This window comes from Stomoxys calcitrans, chromosome 1, assembly GCF_963082655.1.
Source record: "Stomoxys calcitrans chromosome 1, idStoCalc2.1, whole genome shotgun sequence".
NCBI classification, from domain to species: Eukaryota; Metazoa; Arthropoda; class Insecta; order Diptera; family Muscidae; genus Stomoxys; species Stomoxys calcitrans.
Genome location: NC_081552.1, coordinates 43650865 through 43678788, shown reverse-complemented (window position 1 = coordinate 43678788; position 27924 = coordinate 43650865). Strand labels below are relative to the sequence as shown.

The window sequence follows — 27924 nt, the reverse complement described above, 5'->3', positions numbered from 1 at the left end:
CCACGAATGTTGGTCTTGGCCCAGCGCGAACGGACAGGGCTAGAATAATGTTCTTGGGCTCAAATTAAAGAGCGTCTCGAAGAAATAAGGTTCGGTAAATAAATATTGTAAAATCGTACCGGAAATGGGAGATATATTGGGTTGCCCAAAAAGTAATTGCGGATTTTTCATATAGTCGGCGTTGACAAATTTTTTCACAGCTTGTGACTCTGTAATTGCATTCTTTCTTCTGTCAGTTATCAGCTGTTACTTTTAGCTTGCTTTAGAAAAAAAGTGTAAAAAAAGTAAATTTGATTAAAGTTCATTCTAAGTTTTATTAAAAATGCATTTACTTTCTTTTAAAAAATCCGCAATTACATTTGGGCAACCCAATAGTACGTTTAGTAACGCAATTGGTACAATAGGGTACTTTGTTTGTAAATTGAGCTGGAGCTCTAAATTTTGGAACTTAGATACACTAACTATGCAACCTTAATTGGGTGACTATAAGAGTTTTGGGAAGTTTGTACATTTACGTAATAAAAAAGTACCAAACGGAACGAAATGGGTAAACTTTTTAACAGGGCTTCTTTAATAGGATAAGGGCGAAAAGAAATAATGGAAAATGTTTCTGGTAAAGGGAGGAAACGTACGTTTAGTACCGCAATTGATACCATTTTATACTTTCTGTGCAGATGGAGCTAGAGGTCTGAAAAGTGGCATGTAGGTAAAACCAAGATATATTAATTTATAGGTATTGGCAGTTGCCGAACAACAAAATATCGTGCACTATATGTCAAAATCAGTGATTAGTGCAACTCTGATTTTGAGTATGTTACAAATTCGCGCCATTTTTCGTTGCTTGTGTGTGTATGGTTCTTAACTGTAATACACACACAAACCCAAAACTCATTGAAAGATAGTGCACTAGACCATGACATAATTACCAGGTTGGGTACTGTAAACAGCTGAGTAAAATTTTTTTCTCGCAAAGTACACTATCTGTCAATAAGTTTTGGTTTTTGCGTGTGTATTATATTTAGGTACCACAACTGCCACTACCTGTTAATGAATATATCTTGGCACTAGGCGAGAAAAAATTGTACGCAGCTGTTTACGGTACACTACCTGGTAATAATGTCATGTCCTGGTGGGTATCACGACATAATTAACAGGTAGTGTGCCGTAAACAGTTGAGTACAATTTTTTCTTGCAAAGTGCACTATCTGTCAACGAGTTTTGGTTGTGTGTGTATTATATTGTAGTTAAGAGCCATACGCACATAAGCAATGACAAATGGCACGAACTAGTTACATACAGAAAATCAGAGTTGCACTAATCACTGATTTTGATAGATAGTGCACTTAAAACATTGTTGTTGGGCAACTGCCACTAGCTGTTAATGAATTTGTCTTGGGTGGGTGCATGACATAATTACCAGGTAGTGTAAAGTAAGCCGCAAAGTAAATTTTTTCTCACGAGGTTCACTATCTGTCAACGAGTTTTGGTTGTGTGTGTGTATTATAGTTAAGAACTATAACACACACAAACAACGAAAAATGGCGCGATCTAGTAACATACTCAAAATCAGAGTTGTACTAATCATTGATTTTGATATATGTGCACTCAATATTTTGTTGTTGGGCAACTGCCACTACCTGTAAATAAATATACAATATCTTGGGTGAGTATGTCATGTGCACGAGCCGATGAAAACGGCGTCGGTTTGATTCAAACAAAATTAGTCGTCGGCGGCGTACCGTCGTCTGATATTGGCTCGGCTTCGCTCTCTGTCCTTAATTGTGGCGTTCTTTTTTCGTTTCGTTGACATAGTTTTCACATTTTATGATTTTGTTAAAAATCTCCAATTTGATAGGTTAAAAACAATAAAATCATGTGAAAATGTTTAAAAAGTGCACCTTTTGTTAATTATACATGGATTTAGTTTGAAATAGTTGTGTAAAAGTACAGTAAAAAGTGAATTTAGTTTAGTCCGTTTCGCTGGTCTGGTTGCTGCTTGTTGGATTGTCGTCGTCCGGCACCACACCACTAACACAACCAAAAGTGAAAAAAAACAAAGGAAAACGCTACACGCCAAACTGTTTCATTCTTCCAAATTATTTTGATGAATTTGTAATGAAAAATCATGGAGAACTTAAAAATAAGTGATAATTTGTTTGCAAATATTCGCTATTTTGTAGCTGGTAATTTGGATGATGAGGTAGGTGTTTTCTTTACCCCGCCCCCTCTTTTGTGGAAAAAGTTTTGATATGGTGGCAAAAAAAGGAGAGGGAGAAATAGAAAAGGCGCTTATTTTGACAATAGACAGAAAGTTGTCAGAGTTCTGTGTTATATGGTGACAGAATTGTTTAAGGGCAACATAGGGCTGCGGAAACAACAAATAAATAGAATATTGTGAATTGTCTTAAAATATTGAAAAAGAATCATTTAAAATGAAATATACAATCATTTAATTTATATTGCTTTGTAAAGGCTTATTATTATTTTTTCCGTGAGGACAAACAAGACCCGTATTTGGAAATTTACCAATGGGGCAGTGCGACATCTCTTTGGAAAGAAGTTTTACATGGCATAGTACCTCACAAATGTTGCCAGCACTAGGAGGGGAAAACCACCGCTGAAAAATTTTTCCGATGGTCTCGCCAGGATTCGAACCCAGGCATTCAGCGTTATAGGCGGACATGCTAACCTCTGCGCTACGGTGGCCTCAGACATGTCATATGTAATTTCCAAAGTTGCAACTCTGAAATTCGTACACCTCGTGTGATATATACGAAATTTTAATACGACAAATGGATATTGGAATAAATATGCAACTTTTTCGATTAAAGCGAGCTTTTATTTAAACAAATATAAATGTAGACACATGTCTATAAAACATATCGATTTATTTGTATATGATGTACATACGACAAGTCTTAAGCTGCCATTAGACTATAAGACATGTCGTATGCAATTTCCAAAACAGCAACTCAGGAAATTGTACACAACGTAATTTCACACATATGTAATTTCAAAAACAGCAACTCTGAAAGTTGTACACATTGTGTGATACGTACGAAAAATGTAATATGACAAATGGATTTTGGAATAAATATGCAACTTTTTCGATTAAATCGAGCTGTTATTTCATTGAACATACGTTTAGATATATGTCTACAGTAATCCCGACATGTCTATAAAAAAAGTACAATACATATGAGAACACATGCCGATTAGAGCGCGCTCTATTCGTATTCGTACGTTGAATACGAATAGAGCGCGCTTTAATTTAATCAAATAAGGCAAGTCTTATAAATACAGAAAGTGACATGTCATATGACATGTCTTATCGTCTGATGGCACCTTTATGAATACAGAAAGTGACAGTTCATATGATATGTCTGATCGTGTAATAGAAGCGTAATATGTACTTCAGATGTTTTTAAGGGGCCGATTATGGATAGCAACCCAACTTCTGTTGCGTTGCCAAAGTCCAAATTTGTAATAAAAAATTTCCATTTCTTCATTGAACTGCATACTTTTTTTTTTAAATTTACTTAGTAGCTGAATGTTAAAAACACCTATATTAAGAGCACTTGACAAAAAAATCCAACGTTATACTAATTTTTATATCAAGGTTTTATCTCCTGGCAACGCAACTGTAGTTGAGTTGCAATCTATAATCGACCCATAAATTGCCATCGATATAATCGCTAATACCAACAAACCCTATACCCTTTACCTTGCAAATCGTACGCTTTTAAGTTCTTTCTTGTATACAAAATATTTAGACAACGATAAGACCAATATCTCCATCTTGCCTTGTTGGGACGGTTGGTATTTGTGTCTCAAATGATAGGCCTAAAGTCGGTCGCCTACTGTTGTTGTTGTTGTAGCCACATTTTCATGTGGAGGTGGCGAACCTCGTCAAGCTCCTGTAGGTGAGCATGCTCGTTCCAGTCCAAAGGACTGACCGTCGCGGGAACAAGACGACCATTGGTCATTTAAATGCACCAAAGCACGCCTTGTCATATCGAGCATCATGGGCACTCCGTATTTGTGCAAGAGCCGGTGCCGTCCGCCCTCTCACTGAGACTACGCTCGATACCGCTGATTGTCCGCGATTGCTGGTGCAGCAACTCCGTATGGAGTATTCCACTATCCGCAAACTGTGGACGCGCCCGGTAGCTAGCAGCTAAGCTGCTCGGGACAGCCATGAACACTACACAAATTGGAGCTCAATGTTCCAGCCTGTGTGGAGCTCACAGCTATCCCGTGCCGGGCGTCCGCCTGCTGTGTAGCTAATGTGCGTTACATGGCATTCTCTCCGAGGTAATGACCTTAGGAACCAGACTTTGGCTAAGTACAACGTTAGCTCCAAGTTTCGAAAGGACAATAAAGTTTACCCAGGCAAATCCAAACCATATTGCCGGGCCAGTGTCCGGAAGTGTATCATTCTGCAATCGAATTGCAAAGGTCTTCGAGTCAAGATCGACGAGTTCAAAAGGACAAAGCTAACCAACACCTGCAGCCTGCGCAGTCGCAATTGAGCCAAAACTACTCTGGTATGCCGGGGGAGGTCCATTTCTTAAGATGCAACTGAATGCGGTGATGGCATGCAAAGCAGTCTTCGAAATCCATGCTGATGCTCGGCGAATGGAAATTCTCCTACAAGGCTTGGGAGGAGTAAAGCCTTAGGCGTCTTTGCTACGGGGGAGAGAAGCGAGATCGGTCCGTACGACTCCCCCAAACTCGGGTCTTTTCCAGACTTCAGTAGCGGGATCACTCTACCCATTTTTCAGACATCGGGAACTATAAGAGTGTTCAGAGACAGGTACTCAACTCTAGATGAGTCCAGATTCTTCAGCATCAATATAGAGATTCCGTCGGAGCCCAACGCCTTGGATGATTTGGCGCCACGGATGAAATTTGCAACTTCGCCCACGGTAAATGGTGATGGCTGAATATCGGCTCGAAAACCACGGATATGATGAATGGCTCTCCTCCATGCCCTGTCATTCTCGGGATGCACAATAAATTGACGGTTGAACCACCTCTCTGCGGAATAGTCACGGTTACGTCGCCAAAAGTGACTGAGGTTTTGCCATCCCGTCTACCAGGGTTCTAGAGTGACTTTAGAGTAGACCCCTGCTTGCCTAGACCGGTGCCTAAGTTGCATTGCTCCAAGTGTTCCAGCAACAAATACCGCTTATTTTCGTTGCCTACCCTGTTTATTTCCAGATTCAGCTCGATGATTTTGGGGTTAGTGGGGTCCGTACAACGAATTCCTTCACGCTCGTCTGCGAGTACCACTGCCTGTGCCGGGAAATTGGGCCGCAATTGGGGTATTCGACCGCCGCACTTTGTTATGAAGTCGGATGGTCGGTCGATGGTTAGAATTATGGGGAGGTGGTCTGATTCCAAAGAAATAGCGGCTTGCCAGGATACGTCACTCAGGAGATCAGTGGATGCAATGGAAATGTCTGTCGAGCTGCTACACCTCCGCTACCGGGTGAATGTGGGCCTTGGAGAACGACCGCCTCCCATTGCAGCTGAAGAAATTGACATCCCCCGGCAAATTAGAGTAGTTCTGGCTCAATTACGATCCGGCAGATGCAGCCGCCTCAATTCCTATAGATCAAGATTTGATGCCAATGTGCAGGATCTGTGTCCTGATTGTTACCTGGAACCACAGGTCTCCTGTTTAACTTCCCAGTCAAACCCACTCGTCTCAGAACTAGATCCCTCTGGATGCTCCCCACCTTAATAGCACCGTTCCTGGATCTGGATATTCGACAGAATCAAGTAGACGAAAGGTAGAACACAGCACACTTCTACAACAACTACAACACATGCTGGAACATTGAGGTCCGATCTGCGTGCTGTTCATTGCTGTCGCGAGAAGCTTATTTGCGAGCTATCGGGCGCGTCCTCAGGTTGCGGATAGTACAATGCTCCATTCGGAGTAGCTGCAAGGGCAGTCGCGGATAACCAGCGGTGTCGAGCAGAGAGTCTCAGTGAGAGACTGGGCGGCACCGGTTCTTGCACAAATACTGAGAGCCTGTGATGCTCGATATTACAAGGCGAGTTATTGGCGCCTTTATATAACCAATGAATCGAGCTTGCTCACCTACAGGAGATTGCCGAGGAACGCCACCTCCACATGTGGCTACATCAATAACAGCAACAACTATCGAAGTGCAAAAATGCAAATTTGTCATAAACATTCAATTAATGAACAGGTGCAAACTTCTCACAAATCAATGAGTGCTGACCGATTTAAATATAAGCTCAACGATAAGGGACCTCCTTTTTATAGCCGAGTCCGAACGGCGTGCCGCGGTGCGAACCCTCTTTACATCGCTTCTATGCATGGCATAGTGCCTCATAAATGTCGCCAGCAATAAGAGGGAATAACCGAACCCAGACGTTCAGCTTCATAGGCGGGCATGCCAACCTCTGCGTTACTGTGGCCTTCCACCACAACTATCTAGGCATTTACGATGTGCCAACTTCTTTAGCAGTTCGTGGTCATTTGGAAGTGAAGATATATCAATTTTCTGAAAAAGTACTTTGAATATCTTTGGAGAATAAACGTCATATAAAAACTTTTCTCAAACTTATCCCTTAGACACTTTTAATTTTTTCATCTACTACCTTTTTCAGATTGAAGCATTGCTTAAAAATGGCGGTGCCCAGGCAAAGTTCTATGTTTCCGATATGGTTACCCATCTAATATGTGCTCCCAATTACTCAGATGTTGAATTGGTTATGAATTTAGATCTATACAATGTTATACCGGTTACGGAAAAATGGATAATACATAGTGTTAAATTGGGACGTTTAGCTTCTACTGCTCCCTTTGATCCCAGTGCAAAACGCCTAATGAAGAATATGTCTGTGGCCATAGTAAATGTGTCGCCGAAAGATCGAAAACGCCTGTATGCCATGTTGACTTATCATGGCGCACAAGTTACACCCCATTTCAATGGCAAAAATACCCATTTAATATCAGGCTTAACCGGTGGTCCAGTGTATACGAAAGCAAGCGCCTTGCCCAAGGGTGCCATTAATATTGTAACTCCAGATTGGGTAGTGGAATGTTTGAAACAAAAGAAACTTTTGCCAGTTGAGCAATATCATCCGAGACTGTTGAAGGTGGTTGAAAGGCCAAAGCTAACTTCGGCACAAACTTCCACTTCGTCCAATGTGCAGTCCAATGCAATGGTTAGTAAACCCCAAACGGCACCAACTCCGCAGCAGCTGCCAGTACAGGCTCAAGAGGTATCTGCGGTGCCAACGCCTCCACCTCCTCCACCGCCGGTTACAGTTGCACCACAATCAGTGGAATCTTCTTCTTCCACACAGACTGTGGAACAGACTTTATCAAATATATTAGAATTTGATGATGATGCTCTAATGGATAAGTCAACAGAGCCGTCCTCAGTCAATGCACTCGATGCTGCCCAAAGTATAGCCAATATTAAGTCACAGTTGCAAGCTGCAGCTGCCCTGCAACAGCAATCACAGCAACAACTCCAACAGCAACAACAGCAAACACAGCCAAGCCTTATACCATCGCCTTCACCGTCATCGTCAGCAATGAACACACCAGCATCTTCCACTCCCACTACTCCTAAAAATGAAGTGCCTCCATCTACATCACCTTTTGGGGGAAGCGGTAATATGGCAATGGATACTGCATTGCAGACAAATAATTTACAACAACAGCAAATGCAGCAGCAACAGCAGCCACCAATTGCTCCCCAGCAAGCACACCACCAGCAACAACAATCGCAAATAGTTTTCGTAAGACCCCGTAATATAAGCCAGCAACAACAAATACTCCAGCAGCAACAAATTTTACAGCAACAACAACAACAGCAGCAGCAACAAATTATTTCCTCTCCCTCAGCTTCAACAACCAGTGCCATTACCACTGCCGGCGGTGCTGTTGGAGCTACTCAACAAATTATTCTGCAACAAAAAATAATACCGCATAATATTCAGCAGCAACAACAACAACAGCAGCAGTTGCAGTCTTCCAATGTGCAACAAAGCATGCAGCAGCAACAAAGTATGCAGTTGCAGCAACAGTTAATACAACCACCTAGAACACCCACTTCCTCAAATCCTGATTCCAGAACACCCACTCCCACCGGTACTCCACAGCCACCGAGGACACCACAGCCTGGAAGTGGCAGGCAGACACCACAAGCCCCACCTCGTACACCTTCAACTACCCCACAGCCTCAAACATCTCAACAAATGGCAGGACAATCGCCACAACACATTTCCCAAATACAAATGTCACCATCTACGCAACCACAGCAGCAGATATCTGCCCCTCAGATGCAGTCCAATATGCAACAACCGCAAACAGCGTCACAACAACCTCAGCCTCAGCCACAGCCACAGCAGCAAACAGTAACCATGTCACCACAGATGCTCCTTCAGCATATTCTACAACAGCAACAAATACTACAACAACAACAAATGCAATTGCAACAACTAATACAAAGTGGTCAGAGTTTGACACCCAACCAACAGGCTTTGCAAAGGCAAATACAACACAAACAGCAGCAGTTAATGCAACAGCAACAGCAATTGCAACAACAGATACAACATCAACAGCAGCAGCAACAACAACAACAACAAATGCAACAACAGCAATCACCACGTGTTCACCAAATTTCATCTCCTGCTCCCCAAGCACCATCACCCTCATTAAGTACTACGCCAACTAATACGAACACGGGAACATCGGGAACTATGATGCCACCTCGTTCCCCCCGTCAATTGCAATCACCCGCACCACAAATGACTCCACCACCTCCGCCTCAGTCCCCAGGTCCTGCAATGGTTGCACCCCAACAACAGCAGCAACAGTTGAGGCAGCAGGTGCGACAAACGTCACAGCAACAGCGTCAGCAGCAACAGGTACGTTACTACAAAATTCTCTTGAAGGTAGGCTTTGAAGAGTATTTTTGAGAAAAGGAAAAAAGGAATTTTTTTTGGGCTTATTTTTTTTATTCCATTGGGAGTTTGTGTTGAAAGTAATAGCATTTCAGAAACCCAAGTTCTCCTTACTTTTCGTGGGTAGGTGGTATACATTAACCCGCTTGCCGAATTTCGTCTGCCCACGAATAGTTAGTAGAGTGTGGGGAAGGCTATGTCTTTCGATTCCTGGTAGTTGAGTTCCCCTTTTAATGTGCTAACAATCCCGTTTTTCACCTTTATATTGAATCAAATTACCGGGACGGAGAGGAATCGTTATGTCCACAAGAGAGTCATGCATGTGCGCCAACCTCATGTTGGCAAAATCCCATTCTATTTCGAAGAAGGCTGCTAAAATGAAGACATTTATCCCTTAAGAGACTATTTGGTCGATAAGTTGTCATTGAGCCTGTCATCCTGTCGACACATAGTCAAGCAAAATGCTATAAATCAATTCAAGCAGTCGTATGGCATAAGGTTCTGCACTATAATACCCTATATTGTTTGTTCAAAGTAATTTATCACCCAGACTATCTTCCGGTCTGTTATCATATTCTCAAACACGGACAACCGGCTGCCATGGGATTGAACAAGGATAGTGCCTGGGAAATGTGTTGCACCATCCGAGTAAGTCGGAGCATCCATGAAAGTGCGTCGCATCCAGTAGATTGAAAGTCTCAGAGTTAGACTCCGTCCAAGTTCTGTCATCTCTTAGTACATTTTCAAGTGTTTTAGGTGCTTGGAGAGCAACATGTAGAACCTTGAGGGCTCATTCACTCCCTTCATCGATTCCGAAAAACTGATAGATGTAGCGCTCTTAATAGCGATTTTTTACTTTTTCTGGAATTCCCTGCAGAAGTCTCAGTCCGCATGCAGCCCTTTTGCAAGGCCCACTTCTATACCGTGTAAAAAAATTTCTCACTAAATTTAAGGAAAATTTTTAAGAAAAATAAATTTTAAGAAATTTACAAAAAAATGTAATTAAAAAAAAAATAATTTTTTATGTTATTTTATAGTCGCCGCAGCACATGATGTCGCCACAACCTTTCCAGCAACCGCAAAGGGTTCAACTGCAAATGCAACAAATGCAGCAACAGCAACAACAGCAACAGCAGCAGCAATCGCCTCAGCATAGGGCTTCACCCTCGGCTCCACCATCTCCCATAATGCACCAACAACAATCGAAAATGATATCAAATCAAAAGCCCATAGATCCTACCGATCCAGTGCAGGTGGCTCAGATTCTGAGTCGATCAGCCCCAAGTCCTAATCATGAATCTTTAATAATGCGAACGCAACAATTAAAACAACAACAGCTGCAGCAGCAACAGCAGCAGCAGCAACTACAGCAGCAGCAACTACAGCAGCAACAACAACAACAACCACAACAGCAGCCAACCCAAACCCAAGCTCAAACTCAGCAACAACCACAGCAGGTTGCTCCGGGCAATAATAGTGGTGTTAGCACTGGTCAAAGGCAGGTCATAAACACAGCCACCACCCAGGGCCAACAAATCATACAAAGTCATATGCTGCAGCAACAGCAAAAACAAATGTTGCAATTACAACAACAGCAGCAGCAACAACAGGCACAGCAACAGCAAATAATACAACAAAAAACTGGTTTGGTATCACCCCAACATCAAACAACCCAGCAAACCATTATAACCAATCAGCAGCAAACAATTCAACAGCAGCAGCAGCAGCAACAACAACAACAACAACCACAAGTAATTCAACAATCACCAAATCAGCAACAACAATTGCAATTTACCGGAACATCGCCTCAACATCAGCAACAACAACAGCAGCAGCAACAGCTAATTATGCAACAACAATTGATGCAACCCCAAAACCAACAGCAGCAGCAGCAACAACAGTTGCAGTCTCAACCACAGCAAGTACAGCAACAACAACAACAGCAACCGCAGAGTATAACAACCGTAACCGGACCCGGGGGTGTACGCATTATTCAACAAACCATACAACCAGCACAAGCAAGCAATTTTCAATCGCCTCAGCAGCAACAATTGTTACAGCAAAGACAAGTGCAACTGCAACAGCAACTTCAAAATTCGCAACAACAACCTCAGCAGCAACACGTGCAACAGGTATAAACCCAAACTTCTAAAAAATGTTGTATGAAATAATTTATTTTTTTTTTAATATAAATTTTCAAAAATTTTTATGAAATCGATTTTTCCTAAAACTTTTATAAAAATCGAATTTTTGTAACAGTTCAACAATTTTTTAAAATTTTCATAAAAATATCCTTCTATTTGGTTATATAAAAACAGTTGAGAATCGATGATATCGTGAGAACCGATGATATCTCTAGAGGTTGAATAACAAGACCCAGCATTTCATTCAGAGGGCATGCTTCTACCATTGCACTGCTCACTAATTAGTGAGTGGATGCAAGCATGTAATCTTTTGGTGGCATAGCAGTCTGACGAGGCCCCTGGCAAAGGCCAATGAATGAAATGCTGGGTCTTGTTATTCAACCTCTTTCTATAGCGCAGTAAGAGAAAGTTAAACAACATCTCTTCAAAAAGACATCTAACATCAAAAACACACACAAAGCTAAGAAGAGGTTGAATAACAAGACCCAGCATTTCATTCAGAGGGCATGCTTCTACCATTGCACTGCTCACTAATTAGTGAGTGGGTGGAAGCATGTAATCTTTTGGTGGCATAGCAGTCTGACGAGGCAAAGGCCGAAATCGCGATCACTGCAACCCGCCCCTTGATACATTTAACACACCACAAATGTTGAGACTCTTTAAAGTGTTTTTGTTGTTTTGTTTTGAAATAAAAACACATTGGTCTAAGCTGGTTAAACCAACAACAAAATGAAATTTTGTGACCAAACTAAAGAAGCGCATAGAAATGAATTTCAATTTTGTTCATAAAAATCGATTTAAAAAAATTTCATGAAAACAAAAATTGAAAAATAAGTAGAAATTCATCGAGCTTCTGATAAATTTTTACTCATTTTTCGTATAATAAAAAGGTCGAAGAAACAAAACCAATCATTCAATGAAAACAAACAAAATCGCTATCTAGGAAACCAGTCAACTACCATTACAATGAAAAAAAACACTTTTTTTTGCCTAACTTTAAAAAAACAAGGGTGCTCTGTGCTCTATTTATAAGAGAAACAGATTATCCTATGGTCTGCAGCCGGACAATATTCGATTGTATGAATTATTTCCAGACCGAATAAGTTTGGAACAAAATATGGAAAATGGAAGAAAAATTTCTAAAAATTAAAATTTTATAAAAAACAAGTAAAAGCGTGCTAAGTTCGGCCCGGCCGAATCTTATATACCCTCCACCATGGATCGCATTTGTCGAGTTCTTATCCCGGCATCTCTTTTTAGGCAAAAAAATGAAATTAGAAAAGATTTGCTCTGCTATTAGAGCGATATCAAGATATAGTCCGGTTTGGACCACAATTAAATTATATGTTAAGAGACCTGTGTAAAATGTCAGCCAATTCGAATAAGAATTGCGCCCTTTGTGGCCTCAAGAAGTAAATTAGAAAGATGGATTTGTATGGGAGCTGTATCGGGCTATAGACCGATTCAGACCATAATAAACACGTATGTTAATGGTCATGAGAGAATCCGTCGTACAAAATTTCAGGCAAATCGGAGAATAATTGCGACCTCTAGAGGCTCAAGAAGTCAAGATCCCAGATCGGTTTATATGGCAGCTATATCTGGTTATGAACCGACTTGTACCTTATTTGACATAGTTGTTGAAAGTAACAATAAAAAACGTCTTGCAAAATTTCAGCCAAATCGGATAGGAATTGCGCCCTCTAGAAGCTCAAGAAGTCAAGTCCCCAGATCTGTTTATATGACAGTTATATCAGGTTATGAACCGATTTGAACCATACATGGCACAGTTGTTGGATATCATAACAAAATACTACATTCAAATTGGATAAGAATTGCGCCCTCCAGAGGCTCAAGAAGTCAAGACCCAAGATCGGTTTATATGGCAGCTATATCCGGTTATGGACCGATTTGAACCATAGTTGGCACAGTTGTTGGATATCACAACAAAACACGTCGTGCACAATTTCATTCCAATCGGATAAGAATTGCGCACTCTAGAGGCTCAAGAAGTCGAGACTCCAGATCGATTTATATGGCAGCTATATCAGGTTAAGGACCGATTTGAACCATACTTGGCACAGTTGTTGGATATCATAACAAAACACGACGTGCAAAATTTCATTCCAATCGGATAAGAATTGCGCACTCTAGAGGCTCAAGAAGTCAAGAACCAAGATCGGTTTATATGGCAGCTATATCAAAACATGGACCGATATGGCCCATTTACAATACCAACCGACCTACACTAATAAGAAGTATTTGTGTAAAATTTCAAGCGGCTAGCTTCACTCCTTCGGAAGTTAGCGTGCTTTCGACGGACAGACGGACGGACATGGCTAGACCGACATAAAATTTCACAACGATCAAGAATATATATACTTTATGGGGTCTCAGACGAATATTTCGAGTAGTTACAATCAGAATGACGAAATTAGTATACCCCCCATCCTATAGTGGAGGGTATAAAAAGTAAGTGCTAAGTTCGGCCGGGCCGAATCTTGTATACCCTCCACCAAGAATCGCATTTGTCGAGTTCTATGCGCGGTATCTCTTTTTAGGCAAACAAAGAATACTGAATTAGAACTGTTATGCTATTGGAGCTATATCAAGTTATAGTCCGATTTTGACCAAAAATGAATGCTGAACATTGTATTGGGTTGCCTAAAAAGTAATTGCGGATTTTTTAAAAGAAAGTAAATGAATTTTTAATAAAATTTAGCATGAAATTTAATCAAATATATAATTGCCATTTTGTTCGATAACCTTTTGCCATCTTCCTGGCAAATTTAGTATTCCACGCTCATAGAACTTCCGGCCTTTATCTGCAAAAAACTGAACCAAGTGCGATTTTATAGCCTCATCATTGCCGAAAGTTTTACCATTTAAGGAGTTCTGCAAAGATCGAAATAAATGGTAGTCTGATGGTGCAAGGTCAGGGCTATATGGTGGATGCATCAAAAGTTCCCAGCCAAGCTCACTCAGTTTTTGGCGAGTGACCAAAGATGTGTGCGGTCTAGCATTGTCCTGGTGGAATATGACACCTTTACGATTGACCAATTCTGGTCGCTTCTCCTTGATGGCTGTATTCAATTTGTCCAACTGTTGACATTAAACATCCGAATTAATCGTTTGGTTCCTTGGAAGCAGCTCAAAATACACCACACCCTTCCAATCCCACCAAACAGACAGCATAACCTTCTTTTGGTGGATATCAGCCTTTGAAGTGGTTTGAGCTGGTTCACCATGCTTGGACCATGATCGTTTTCGACTAACGTTGTTGTAAACAATCAATTTTTCATCTCCAGTTATGATTCGTTTTAAAAACGTATCGAATTCATTGCGTTTAAGGTGCATATCACAAGCGTTGATTCGGTTTATTAAATGAATATCTTTCAATACATGTGGTACCCATATTAAAATTGACGCCAAACAAACAAATGCAAGCAAAATTTTGCGTACTTTTTTTGCTAAAGCAAGCTAAAAATAACAGCTGATAACTGACAGAAGAAAGAATGCAATTACAGAGTCACAAGCCGTTGAAAAAATTTGTCAACGCCGACTATATTACTACTATATTACCGACAATTACTTTTTGGGCAATCCAATAGAAGTCAGTTCATTCGGATAAGAATTTCAGTTCAAGAAGCAAAATCGGGTGATAGGTTTATATGGGAGCTGTATCAAGCTATTGATCCATTCAGACCATATAAGACACGTATGTTGAAGGTCATGAGAGAAGCCGTTGTACAAATTTTCAGCCAAATCGGAATTGCGCCCTCTAGAGGCTCAAGAAGTCAAGATCCCAGAACGGTTTATATGCCAGCTATATCAGGTTATGTACCGATTTGCGCCAAATGATCATGAAAATCTAATTTTGAAAACTTTTTTTTTAAAAATTAACATCCAAACAGGTTTTATCAAAAAAAAAATCGCATTTATTTTTTAAACTTTTGTAATTTTTTTGAAATCCCCAGGTCCTTAGCGCAGGTGGTGGTGGTTCTCAGGTGGCTACCGGAACGCCGAATAAGCCCAAATATATTATAAGTCAACAACAATTCAATCAATTGAGTGCTCAGCAACAACAGAAAATCTTGCAACAGAATCAACAAAATCAGAATTTCATCATTGTTAATCAAACGAATGTTACACCAATACAACAACAACAACAGCAGCAACAACCACAACAACAACAGCAACAGACAGGTGGACAACAAATTCAACAAGTATTGGGCCAACAACAAACTCAAATTATCCAACAAATTGCCCAGAGTCCACAGCAAATGATGAAACAACAGCAACCACCTATTTATGCTCAAAGACAGCAGCATACCTTGGTACAGCAGCAGCAACAGCCACAACAACAAATTATGGATGTAGAAGGCAATCTGTTGCAATCACCACAACAACAGCAACGTATTCTGTTACAACAACATCAAGTTGTAGGTCCAAATGCCTCGCCACAACAGCAACAGCAGGCAGGTCATCAACAACAACAAATTGTTATCAACCAACAGATAATAAATAATCCTCAAAGGCTGCAATACCTGCAACAGCAACAACAACAACAACAACTGCAATTTCAACAAAAGTCACAAATACAACAGCAGCAAGGAAACGCCATAGTTGTGGGTCAAAATCAGCCCTCTCAACAGATTGTCCAACAACAGATACTGCAACAAGGTAGTCCCCAACATTCTGGCCAACAACAACAACAACAAATAATAATACAGCAAACCACTATACCACAGCAGCATATATTGGCGGGGACACAAACAATTTTGCAAAGTCCAAGTCCTCAGCAGCAGCATCAACATACTCAGCAGCAAATTCTAGTTCAACAACAGCAGCAACAACAGCAGCAGCAACTCTTAGATAGTCAACAGCAAATACCACAATCGCCCACACATCAGCAACAAATTATATTACAACAACAACAACAACCTACAGCTCTACAACAAACCGTGCTCATACAACAGCAACAACAAATACCTCAACAAACTCCACCACCACAATCGCCTCAGCAGCAGCAGCAACAACAGCAAATGGGACAGCAGCAGCAGATTATCATACAACAAGGGGGATCGCCACAACAACAACAACAACAGCAACAATCCCATTGGTCTCCACAAAGTCCGGCACAACAACCTGGTACACCAGGTTCCGTCACCGGCCTCCAATCCCCGCTTCAAGGACAACAATCTCAAATACAACAAATTATACCTCAACAACAGCCTCAGCAGCAGCATCAATTTATACGAACCGTGCGACCAGCTGGTGGCCAATGGCAACAACAACCCGGTTTACCTCCACCCGGCGGAGCCCAGCCTCAACAACCGCAAAGGCAACTTATACAACTCGATGACAAAACCCATGCCCATTTTATGTCATTGGATCCCATCAAGAAAGCCGAGTACATATCAAAATTGCAGCAAACCAAACAAAGGGTAATGCTGCGGCAACAAGTGGCCTATCAGCCACGACCCGGGGCGCCAAATGTCGTAGCCAGTGCCTTGGGTACAACACCGCGACCTGCTGGTCCCACCACACAACACATTATAGTACAAAGTCAAATGCCAGCGGGACTGACGCAACAACAACAAATGCAATGGTTGCAACAGCAGCAACGCCAGGTAGTGGTCAGAACGGCTAATCGAGCGCCTGGCCTTACACCAATAACCGCACAGCAACAAATTACTGCGGGCGGTACACCAGTCAATATAAGCCAACAGCAAATACAGCAGCAGCAAGTCTTCAACCCCAATGATCCCAATCAGCTTCTCCAAAGACAACAATTGCGGGTTCAACTTCAACAACAACAACAGCAGCAGCAGCAGCAAATGGTAGCACAAAAACCCGGCCAACAAACGGTGCAGGTAATCACGGGCCCTGGTGGTCAAGTCATAGAGCAGCAGACCATCATTCAGCAACCGCAACAACAATCTGTTGTCGTAACCAATCAGATGGGGCAAAGTATACAACAACAGGTTGGACAAGGTAAGATTTTTCATAAATTTTTGTTAATTTCTATTAGCCCCAATGTTTTTTTTTTTGAGAAGTTTCAATGAATCTTCAATGTGTCAAGTCCACTAGACAATGGTACCATAGGATAAAGGACTCGTTATGGGAAAAAAACTAGCTTAGAGTGAATAGACTTTTTAAGACCTGTTTTGTCCGATGATTAAAATAAGTGGAGAAAACCCGGGTTTAGTCTTCAGATTTGGGAGAGTTCTATGGAGTATTCTGCTATCATTGGCCTTACCAATAGCACCACGATCGCCAGCCTTTGTATCATGCTGGGCTGTAAAACTTGTTCATATTCAAATCTGGAGATTATCCAAAAAGTAGGAGACCTATTCCATGCTCTGTGGCTGGAAACTAAATACCAGAAGCCTTCCTGCTAGTTAATTTTGCGTCTTTTTTCCCTGCATTAACTTTTTTGGTTGCTCCTGATTGTCGATATAGGTTGTGATTTGCACCGTCAGCCTGTAGTTCAAGGAAATCTGCGAATTCGGATCCATTCTTCATCGGTCAGTGAAAATCGATAGTCGTTTTTTTGGGGTGTATAAACCCGTTGTTCCCGGCCTGTCGATCAGGAGTGATTATGACAGCAAAATGATATCCGGCTTCCTAAGTTTATTTCAGTTTTCCAAACCGTTGTTAGCTTTATTACTGTCTCAATTTACTCCAGTCGCCCTAAAAACCAGATTCCTGCAGTGAAAGTGCAATTTTCATGGCCATATAAGAAGTTGCCTAGTCTTTTGTGTGTGGCCTTTAATGAATATCTTTCTTTTCAATTTCATAGCAATACAAGGTTCACAAGGCAATCTAACATCAAGTTCATCGGCCCAGACTGTGGTAATGGCAAATCAGGCCGCACCCAACGAGGCAACGCAAATGCAACCGCAACAGGTCAATATGCCGCATCTTAACACCAAAACTGCCTTGGTCAAGATGTTGAGTAATAGAGTGCAGCAGCAACAACAACAACAGCCGCAAGTGGGACCGACGATTGTTGGCGGAGGAGTGGGTGTGGTGCAGACGGCTTCATCAGCAATGGCACAACAACAAACTTTAATGCAAATGCCAACGGAGCACAATGCGAATCAAATGCAGCAACAGCAACAACAAATGGTCCAACAACAACAACAACAACAACCTCAGATTATACAACAAACGCAAGTTGTAGTGGCTGGTCCACAGCAACATCAGCAATTGCAGCAACAGCAACAACAAACACCACAACAACATCAGTTAATAATGAGCCAGCAACAATTACCTCCAGGCATGCTGAATACTGTACAATCAGGTGGCACTGTGATTGCAGGACAACAACAGCAACAGCAAACCGTTGAAGCCAGTGCGGCTGGCACCTTACGCATGATGACCCAACAGCATAATGCCACAATGCAGCAGCAAGTCCCTCCTCCCTCGGTTCCTGGTGCAGGCCCCAATCAGATTGTGAACCAGCAAGTTGGTGTTGCTGCTCCTGGTGGTGGTGTTGTGGGTGTAGTCCGTAGCCAGCAGGAATTACTACTCTTACAACAGCAACAACAGCAGCAGCAACAACAACAGCAACAGGTACAGCAAATGCGTAGACCCATGCTACAGACACAAATGTCAACGGGTGGTGGTGTAGCTGGTCCAGTAGCTGCCAACAATATTATAGCCGCTGGTGTACCAGGACAACCGCAGCAAATTGTTCAACAACAGCTGGTGGTGACTGCCGGTGGTGGTACAGTACAGCAGCAGATTGTAGCAGCTCCTGGGCAATTACATGGTCCCGGAGTTATGACTCCCGCTGGTTATATCCAGCAAGGACGTGTTACCCAAATCCCCATACCACAAAGACCCCAATACTATGGCCATAATCCCAATTTGAAATTGCCCCAAGATATGTTTCTAGTCGGTTGCACCTTCTACATTGTCGAAGAGTATGAAGAGACTGATGGCGAAGAGTTGCCCATATGGATGGAAACCATACGCCAATTCGGAGGTGATATTGAGAAAATCTATTGTCCGCGTGTTACTCATGTTTTGTGTCGCACCCAGCGGCATGGTGTTGTCATGCAAGCCCTGCGCGAATCCAAACGTTGTATCACAGCCTACTGGTTAAGCGACATATGTCTGAAGAAACAACTTTTGCCACCTTGGCAACCTTTACACCTGCCCTTCCCTAGTCAATTTGGTCATCAGAAACCCCTGGAGAGGCACATAATAGCCTCAAATGGCTATGAGCCTGAAGAGGAGCCTCGAATCAAACAAATGGTACAAGAGTGTGGGGCCATCTACACATCATACCTTTCGAAAATGAACACTGTCTTGTTGTGTAAGAAACTGGAAGGTGAAATGTATAGCGCGGCCAAAGAATGGAATATTCCTACGGTGAATTCGCTGTGGCTAAGTGACATAACAATGGGAAACTTAAGCTATATGTCGCAGTATGAGAATCAAAAATACCAGCAATACAATATACAGGCACCATTTCGCATAGACTATGGATTGGTACCCCATCTCATGGGTAAGTAGGAAACCGGGGAGGAGAAGGAAGTGGGGTAAACATTCTTGTATTTTAGGAAAACTAGCAAACCTTTTAGTGTGAATTTTTTGGTTTCACATATTTCGATTTTTGATTTTTGTAAAAATTTAAATTTTTAAGTTTTATTTCTTTAGAAAATTTTGGGAAAATGCTGATTCTACAAAAAACTTTGTCAATATTTTATTGACATTGTAGTCCTGTAGAACCTATCTTGATGTGGATAAGAATGAAAAGAGAAAATCATGACACACGGGACACTCACAAGGAACTCACGAGAAAATCGTGGTTTACGAAAAAAATTGCTAAAATAAGTCAACTAAGGTTTTAGCAATTGGCTAATAATTGAGCAAGTAAATAAAAAAACTAAAATTCGCCGTGGTATTTCTCGTGAGTTGGGATTTTCTTATGAGTTTTGATTACTGTCTTGATCATGATTGAATTTGGATCGCACCCACGAATCACGTGATTCACGACTGTCACCACAACTTACGAGCACAACTCTTTTGACCATGTGCACTACACCCCAAAATAGATTTGAACATTATTGTCCTTTAAATATTTTCAAGCTGCTGCCCAGAGCTAGATTCGTACTCCACTGGAGAGACCCCTCAGATACTTCGTTTCTGACATTTAATTGCGATTCGTTCTCAACTCACAAAGACCTTCCATTAGGGGGTCCGATCGATCCATGTCCTGTTGGAGGGGTTTTCGGGGGTAGGGATATCATCCCACAGACTCTTGGCCTCAAATAATAATATCAGATTCGTACTCTACTCACAAAGAACTAACATTTGAGTCTCATGCTGTTCCGACGGGACTACAGAAAATTAGCCAAATCGGTTCATACTTATGCAAATGCAATGCAAATTTTGCCCATGAACATTCCACTAAGGAACAGGAGCAAACTTCTCACATATTAAAGAGTGCAGTCCGATTTAAATTTAAGCTCAATGATAAAGATCCTCCTTTTTATAGTCGAGTCCGAACGGCGTGGCGCAGTGCGACACCTCTTTGGAGATAAGCTTTACATGACATAGTACCTCAGAAATGTTGCCAGCATTAGGAGGGGAAAACCACCGCTGAAAAATTTTTCTGATCTGGTCTCGCCAGAATTCGAACCCAGGCGTTTAGCGTCATAGGCGGACATGCTAACCTCTGCGCTACGGTGGCCTCCTCATACTTATGTATAGCTTCAAAATAAAATGATGCTTCGGTTTGACTTCTTGAGATTCTTAAAGCCTCAAATATGGCCAATGTAGGTGCAGAAATAGATGTAGCTCCCACATACACCAATAACACGAATGTCTTCTTGAGCCAACAAACTCCGCCAAAATGGGTCAATAAACAAAACAGATAATGCTCCTATATAAACCGAAACCCCGATCTGAATTCTACGCTAAATGTACGTTAATACAAAGATATACCCCATTACATAATGATCCACGGATATGACTTCTTGAGGTCCTTGAAACCCTAATCATTAACTGAGCTGATTTTTTTTTAAGATGACTCAAATAAAAACGGAGTTAATGCGTGCAAATGTTTGGCAGAATCTATGGAGGTGCATACCCAAGATTCGGCCTGACTGAAATTAGCCCCTTGTTTTTTTTTTTTCTAGGAATGCCCGTCACTGTTTCTAAAACATTTGGCAATGAACTTTTGGTGTTCTTTGAATGGAGTTGACGGCCGCGAAAACTTAAAAAAAAAATTACTACCTTAGAGTTAAAAATCTGGTGATTTTTAGTGCAAATTCTGTTGAGTCAGTAAATGAAAACTTTTCGTTCTATCTCCGCTGTGCCTTGTTTCACTCTCTATTCAAAGGTGAGGAGTGAACGAGTTTGTTTTCCTTCTAACACATTAGTGTTTGCTTTTGTTCTCTTTTCTTCTGGTTGTTCAAATGATGGGTGGTTTTAAAATACATTCGGCCAATATACGAGGGTTGAGGGCGAATTTCTTTACGGTGCATGCACATATTCATTTTCACTGTCCTAACATTCTAGCTCTTTGTGAGACCCAGGTGCGTGAGGATTCAGATCCAGATCCACAGGATTTTCACATCCCTGGGTACCACACTCTGTCTCTTTTTATTTCACACAGAGGGGTCGTGGTATATGTACGTCGACAACACCTGGACTCACAGAATCCTGAATTTAACTCTCTTTGGGTTAAATTCGGGATTGGATCGCATATACTGCACTTCGGATTTTTATATAGAAGTCCAAACTCATAAAGGGGGGCTTCCATGAACGGCTTTGATGCCCTTTCTGATTCCATTACAAATATTTTGGAGGATTTTCCGGGCAGTGAAATCGTTGTCACTGGGGATTTCAATGTCCGCAACTCCTCCTGGCTTTCCAGTTCGAGTCATACGAGAGCCAATACGTTGAGCTTTTCGCTGCGCACAATGGTTTGGCGCAACTAGTGAACGAACCGACACATATCGCATGTGTCCAAGGTCACCAAAATAATACTCTTGGCCTTTTTTTTAACTTCACACTCTGAAGTATGAAGTTAATACTCTTGCACCTCTTGGTAACTCCGATCACGGCATTGTTTCAGCATCTATTTCGTATTCTGCTCTTCGTACTGCTTCCTCCCCAGTCCCGAAGCGGGCAATATTTGTATACGAAAAAGCACGTTGGGCTGAGCTCAATGGATTCTTTCAGCATTTTAATTGGAAACTATGTTTTCTAAATGACGATTTAAATACTACTGCTGAAATGATTGAGAGGATAATTTTAAATGGAATGAGGACATTTATTCCCGTTAAGACTATAACGGCGAAGTCAGACGACAAAAGTTGGTTTAACCAGACAGGCAGAGGAGCTGTCAGATCGCAAGAGGTGGCATTCAGGAACTGGCGCTTCTACACGAGAAAGTAAGAGCTTTTCGTCGTTCGTGAAAAGAGTTCCGGGTAGTTCTTCATCTATTCCAACTCTTGTTAAGGTTAATCAAATGTTCACTGACCTGGTTGATATGGCTAACCTGTTGGCTGATATATTTGCAGGGTACTCTTCCCTGCCGGATAGCAATCAACCACTCCCCTCAATCGAAAATGTATCTGGCGTCTTGCGCCATATTTTTTTTTCGTACTCGTGGAGATAAAAGGGTTCTCAAAGTCGCTCTACGGGCGACCTCATGGCACTTCTGTCGGAACGTTGGCGTCGCTCAATCCACCAGTTTGGTGAGAGTAAGGTTGTGGCTCTGGATATCTCCTAGGCATTAAAGAGGGTCTAAAACGGTGCACTACTATCAAAACTTGTCGCATTTGGTGTCGGTAATGGCGTCGTTCGATTTATTTCGAGCTTTCTCAGAGATCGCATTATTCGAGCCGTTATAGATGGGTTCTCATCCAATGAGCATAAATTGACCGCAGGTGTACCCCAGGGCTCTGTTCTTTCTCTTTCTCTTTTTCTTATTTTCATCAACGATCTGTTGAGTCAGACTTCGAATCCGATCTACTCATTTGCGGATGGCAGTAATCTCTGTCATTCGTACTCATTCGTCCATAGGCCGAGTCTTCGAAAGATTGCGGACAAGAGGCGGGTTATGGACGATACACTCTGCCAGGATTTGCTGGCCATTTCTATCGAGTAGATTTGAATGCACGGAAGTGCTGCTGGTCACACAAACGATTCGCTGACCCATTACGATCATCTTTGTCTACCAACTGTGTAGATGTTGAGCAATCAGAAGCTTTTGATGTTCTGGCCATGAAAATACAAAGTGATGTCCGTTGGACTAAACATGTAAAGGGTGATTTTTTTGAGGTTAGGATTTTCATGCATTAGTATTTGACAGATCACGTGGGATTTCAGACATGGTGTCAAAGAGAAAGATGCTCAGTATGCTTTGACATTTCATCATGAATAGACTTACTAACGAGCAACGCTTGCAAATCATTGAATTTTATTACCAAAATCAGTGTTCGGTTCGAAATGTGTTCATTCATGTGTTCAGCGATGAGGCTCATTTCTGGTTGAATGGCTACGTAAATAAGCAAAATTGCCGCATTTGGAGTGAAGAGCAACCAGAAGCCGTTCAAGAACTGCCCATGCATCCCGAAAAATGCACTGTTTGGTGTGGTTTGTACGCTGGTGGAATCATTGGACCGTATTTTTTCAAAGATGCTGTTGGACGCAACGTTACGGTGAATGAACACATTTCGAACCGAACACTGATTTTGGTAATAAAATTCAATAATTTGCAAGCGTTGCTCGTTAGTAAGTCTATTCATGATGAAATGTCAAAGCATACTGAGCATCTTTCTCTTTGACACCATGTCTGAAATCCCACGTGATCTGTCAAATACTAATGCATGAAAATCCTAACCTCAAAAAAATCACCCTTTATTTGAAGTGTCGAAAGAAGCATTCAAGTGTTTGCTTTCTTAAACTGTATAAGAATTACTTCACTCCGTCTGATTTTCTTAACATCTACACCACTCTCATAAGGCCGAAAATGGAGTACAACTCACATAAATGGGCTGGAGCTTCAAAATCATCCCTGGAGCCACTGGACCGTGTACAGAGGAGAGCGCTGGCGTTGATTGGGGACAATGGGATAACCAACTCTATTGCCCCCCTTCATCATCGTCGCAGTGTGGGTTGTTTGGCGCTGTTCTATTGGTACTTTCGTGGTGTGTGGTCGTCTGATATTCGTCTTCTTATTCCTGATGTAAGCATGTATGTCAGGGATACTAGACATTCCAGGAACTCACACCCGTTTGTAATTGATTGGCCAGCGGACCGCACAATGCATTATAGAGAGAAATCTTATTTTGCTCGAACCGTTCGTATGCGGAATCGACTTCCGGCTAATGTTTTTCCCACCCACTTTGACATCCAAAGATTTAAGACAAATGTCAATAAGCACTACTAAGATATCAGATTCGTGCTCTACTCTCTTATTTGAGGCCCATATTGACATGCTCAGTAAATGGGCAGTCCTATTTGGGGTTAATAAGGGAGCAGGGGCGGGCCACCTGATACTTGGTTCCGAAAGTGGATATTAAATGTGTGCTCCACATGGTCCTCTTAGGGAGGTGTTTTGGACGATCCTCTATACTTGGCCACATTTTAATGTCATATTCGTTATCTACTCCTGAATACCTTTCATTTGAGTTCCATATTGACATGAACGCCTTATATGTCTGTTTGTACTTCGAATCAAATTTACCATACCATATTCCTATTCTACTCTCCAATACCTTTCATTTAATAGCCATATTGTGCCAATAGGTCTACTTTCGATTTTGGGTGGTGCTGTTGGTAGGGTAGGGTAGAGTCCGTCCCGCTTCATAGGCGGGACGGATACCTCCAAAATTATACACAGGCCTGTTCCGGTTTTCGAAAACGCAAAACGAAAGATTTTCTTGGCCTAAATACTTGCAACCCTTGCCAAGCAAAAGTTTGGATACATACTTTACAAAAAAAATTCTATCCAGTCAGAGTAAACGGAAGTGATTTCAAACCTTAAAACGAAAGGTTTGAAAATATACCCGAAGCAATTTTTTTGCGTTTTTGCTGCTTCCAGACCAACCTACACAATCTACCGTAAATAGGTTCAGCGGTTTTTGAGCCTGTAAGGAGGCCTTCGTAGCACAGAGCTTAGCATGTCGCCTATGACGCTGAACACCGGGGTTCGAATCCTAGCGAGAACATCAGAAAAAATTTTTCAGTGGTTTTTACTTCCTCCTAATGCTGGCGACACATTTGGAAGGTAATTATTTGCCACGTAAAAACTTCTCCACAAAGAGGTGTGGCCTAAACATAAACCGGACATCATTCATTGATATGTGAGAAGTGTGCCCCTGTTCCTTAATGGAATTGTTCATAAACAATTGTTTTTCTTTGATGGTTGAAAAAGACATTAAAACAATTACGTTTTATAGGGTTCGATATTTTAACATTTTTAATTTTTTTTTATTTTAGCTGCCTGGAAGGCTCCCATAAATTTAACCCAGGAGGCTCATGAACGAGTCAAACGCTTTTTAGCTGATTCTTATTATGAAAAAGCGAAACGCCAAAAAATATCGCCATATCAAGAAGAATTACCTAAAACCATACTCTGCGTGGGAGACCCGCAAACAGCTAAGCCGCCCAAAGTTATTTTCTCACAAGTTGCCGATCCAGATCCACTAAAAAGGGCTGTGCAGTAAGTATAAAAAGCCCTTTGAATTAAGAAAGGAAAACTACATAAATATTTTATTCCTTTCAGTTCTCTGGGTGGCATTGTGGTGGATAATCCTGCCGATGCTACATACCTTGTGATGACACGCGAAAGTCGTACCTGCAAGCTGATACAAGCTGTTTGCCATGTGGACTATGTCCTTAAATCCCAGTGGCTGGTGGAAAGTGCTAAAGCTGGCAAATTTCTGCCCCCAGATCCATATCGTATACACTACATACCGGTAGATGAAAATCTCAAGTTCCACATAGATATTGTGCTACAATCGACAATACGTTCAAGTCTATTTGCCGGCCGATATTTCTTTGTGACACCCGATGTTTTCCCTGCACGATCTGAAATTGTACGTATGATCGAATCGTCTGGCGGCAAGGTAGAGGAAAAACGACGAACTGCCCAATCCATAGCTGAGATACAGGGACAATCGCCTAATTCTTATATAATTGTAACTTGTCCCAATGATATGCATTTATGTGTGGATTTGACACGTTTCGGCAATCCCAAATGTCCCATTGTCTCAACAGAATTTGTAATGAGTTCGATATTGAAGCAAACGTTGGAAATTGAACCCAATATAATACCATATTTGTATAGCAATAATAATAACAATTATAGCGGTGTGAGTGGTGGTGTTATTAAAACATCTAAATAGCCTTTGCTGAAAGGACCAAGTGATACCGAAGAGATGTATGATGAGTTTCAAAAGTTTCTTGAGTTTGAGGAATCCCTATTGGAGGAAGAAAGCTTTCAAAGCTTTTGAGTTATTGTAAATACTATAAAAAGTATAGACAGTTCAAATGGCCACATTGTATATATACATTTTAAAAAGAAGTTAGCCTGGCTCTAATCGGCTAAGTACACAAAACACCACAAGCAACCCTTGATTTGTTTTCTTAAATTGGCTTAAATTCCTAAAGAAAAAACTTAAGTCTCCAATTATGGGTCATGAGACCTCTCGAGTCCCATGTACATACTTATAAATACATACTTATATATAAGTCCCACAAAGTTTTAACATGGTTTTTTAAGAACAAGAAACATATAGCTTAGAACTTATAAAAGAACAATAGTCTAGGGTTAAGAACGCGTATTTACATAATCACCTTTTTTCTCATTGTATAAAGAAGTATAGATTTCTAAAATTTTATACCGAATTCACATTCATACCCAAGAAATATTATTAATATTAGCCTATAAAATGCTTAAAAAGAAGATAAACATTATCTTGTTAAAAGGAATTATTAAAAAAATAATTTTTTTTGAATAATTTTTTTTTTTAATTTTCATATCCATCCCCCTGCTAACGCCAGGCTTATGAATATTAACCATCTGGTCTTTAAGTAACTTTTCATATAAATTTTGTTGTATACGATTAGATGCTCATTTAGAAATTTAGAATGAAATGATTTGTTTAAGTTACATCTAAAGTTTGTACTTATTTAAAAAAAAATAATCAAACAAAAAAAAACAAAAATCCATAATTTACACAAAATTTGTTTTTTCTTCTAGTGAGATTAGTTCTCTCTTAGAGCTTTTTAATTTTTTTTTTAAATAGGCACTATTATGACACTATTCCTACCAGCCTTGTCGGGGAACATGTCCCTTTTTGCGAACAGTCAAGGCTTTGAAGAATAAAACAGGCGGTTCCTTAAGGTGGGGGTTTCTTTATTCGCCCCTTTCGAACAATATCGCGATCTATTGCTAGAGCGCTTAAAGCACTGTAACTTAGGCCCCGATATTGGCAAGCTGTGCTTTACATTTAAGCACGTTTGGAATCTCGGTAGAAATGTGACATGTGCATCTGGCGGAACGTGATTCAGCTAAAACTACTCTGGTTTGCAGGGGGGGGGGGGGGGGGGGGGGGTTAATTTCTTCAGGTGCAATGGGAGGCGGTCGTTCTCCAAGGACCATATTAACCCATTAGCTATTTAACGTGTCTGTATTAAAGTTGTCTAGACCTGCTTGATTTGCCGCTTGATCTAGAGGTTCTCTCGTTTAGCGCTGAACCTCCACTCTAGATCATATAGATCTACCATAGGGCTTTTGGGCGGTGGATATCATCCACAAGATGATGATTTGGATGGACTTTGCGAT

The 27924-nt window shown here is 41.2% G+C and overlaps 1 protein-coding gene across 2 annotated transcripts; it reads left to right on the top strand.

The window, feature by feature from the left end:
- Positions 1-1780: 1780 nt before the first annotated feature.
- LOC106093491 (histone-lysine N-methyltransferase 2D) lies at positions 1781-27292 on the top strand. 2 transcript variants are annotated; one of them, XM_013260554.2, is made up of 7 exons: positions 1781-2200; positions 6649-8922; positions 9996-11090; positions 15080-17099; positions 17908-19623; positions 25575-25797; positions 25861-27292. In XM_013260554.2, the coding sequence occupies exons 1-7, from the start codon at positions 2126-2128 to the stop codon at positions 26480-26482; spliced, it is 8025 nt and encodes a 2674-aa protein (XP_013116008.2). In that variant the 5' UTR covers positions 1781-2125; the 3' UTR covers positions 26483-27292. The 2 variants fall into 2 exon arrangements, with proteins under 2 accessions (XP_013116008.2, XP_059225701.1); XM_059369718.1 differs by lacking the exon at positions 17908-19623.
- The last annotated feature ends 632 nt before the right edge of the window (positions 27293-27924 follow it).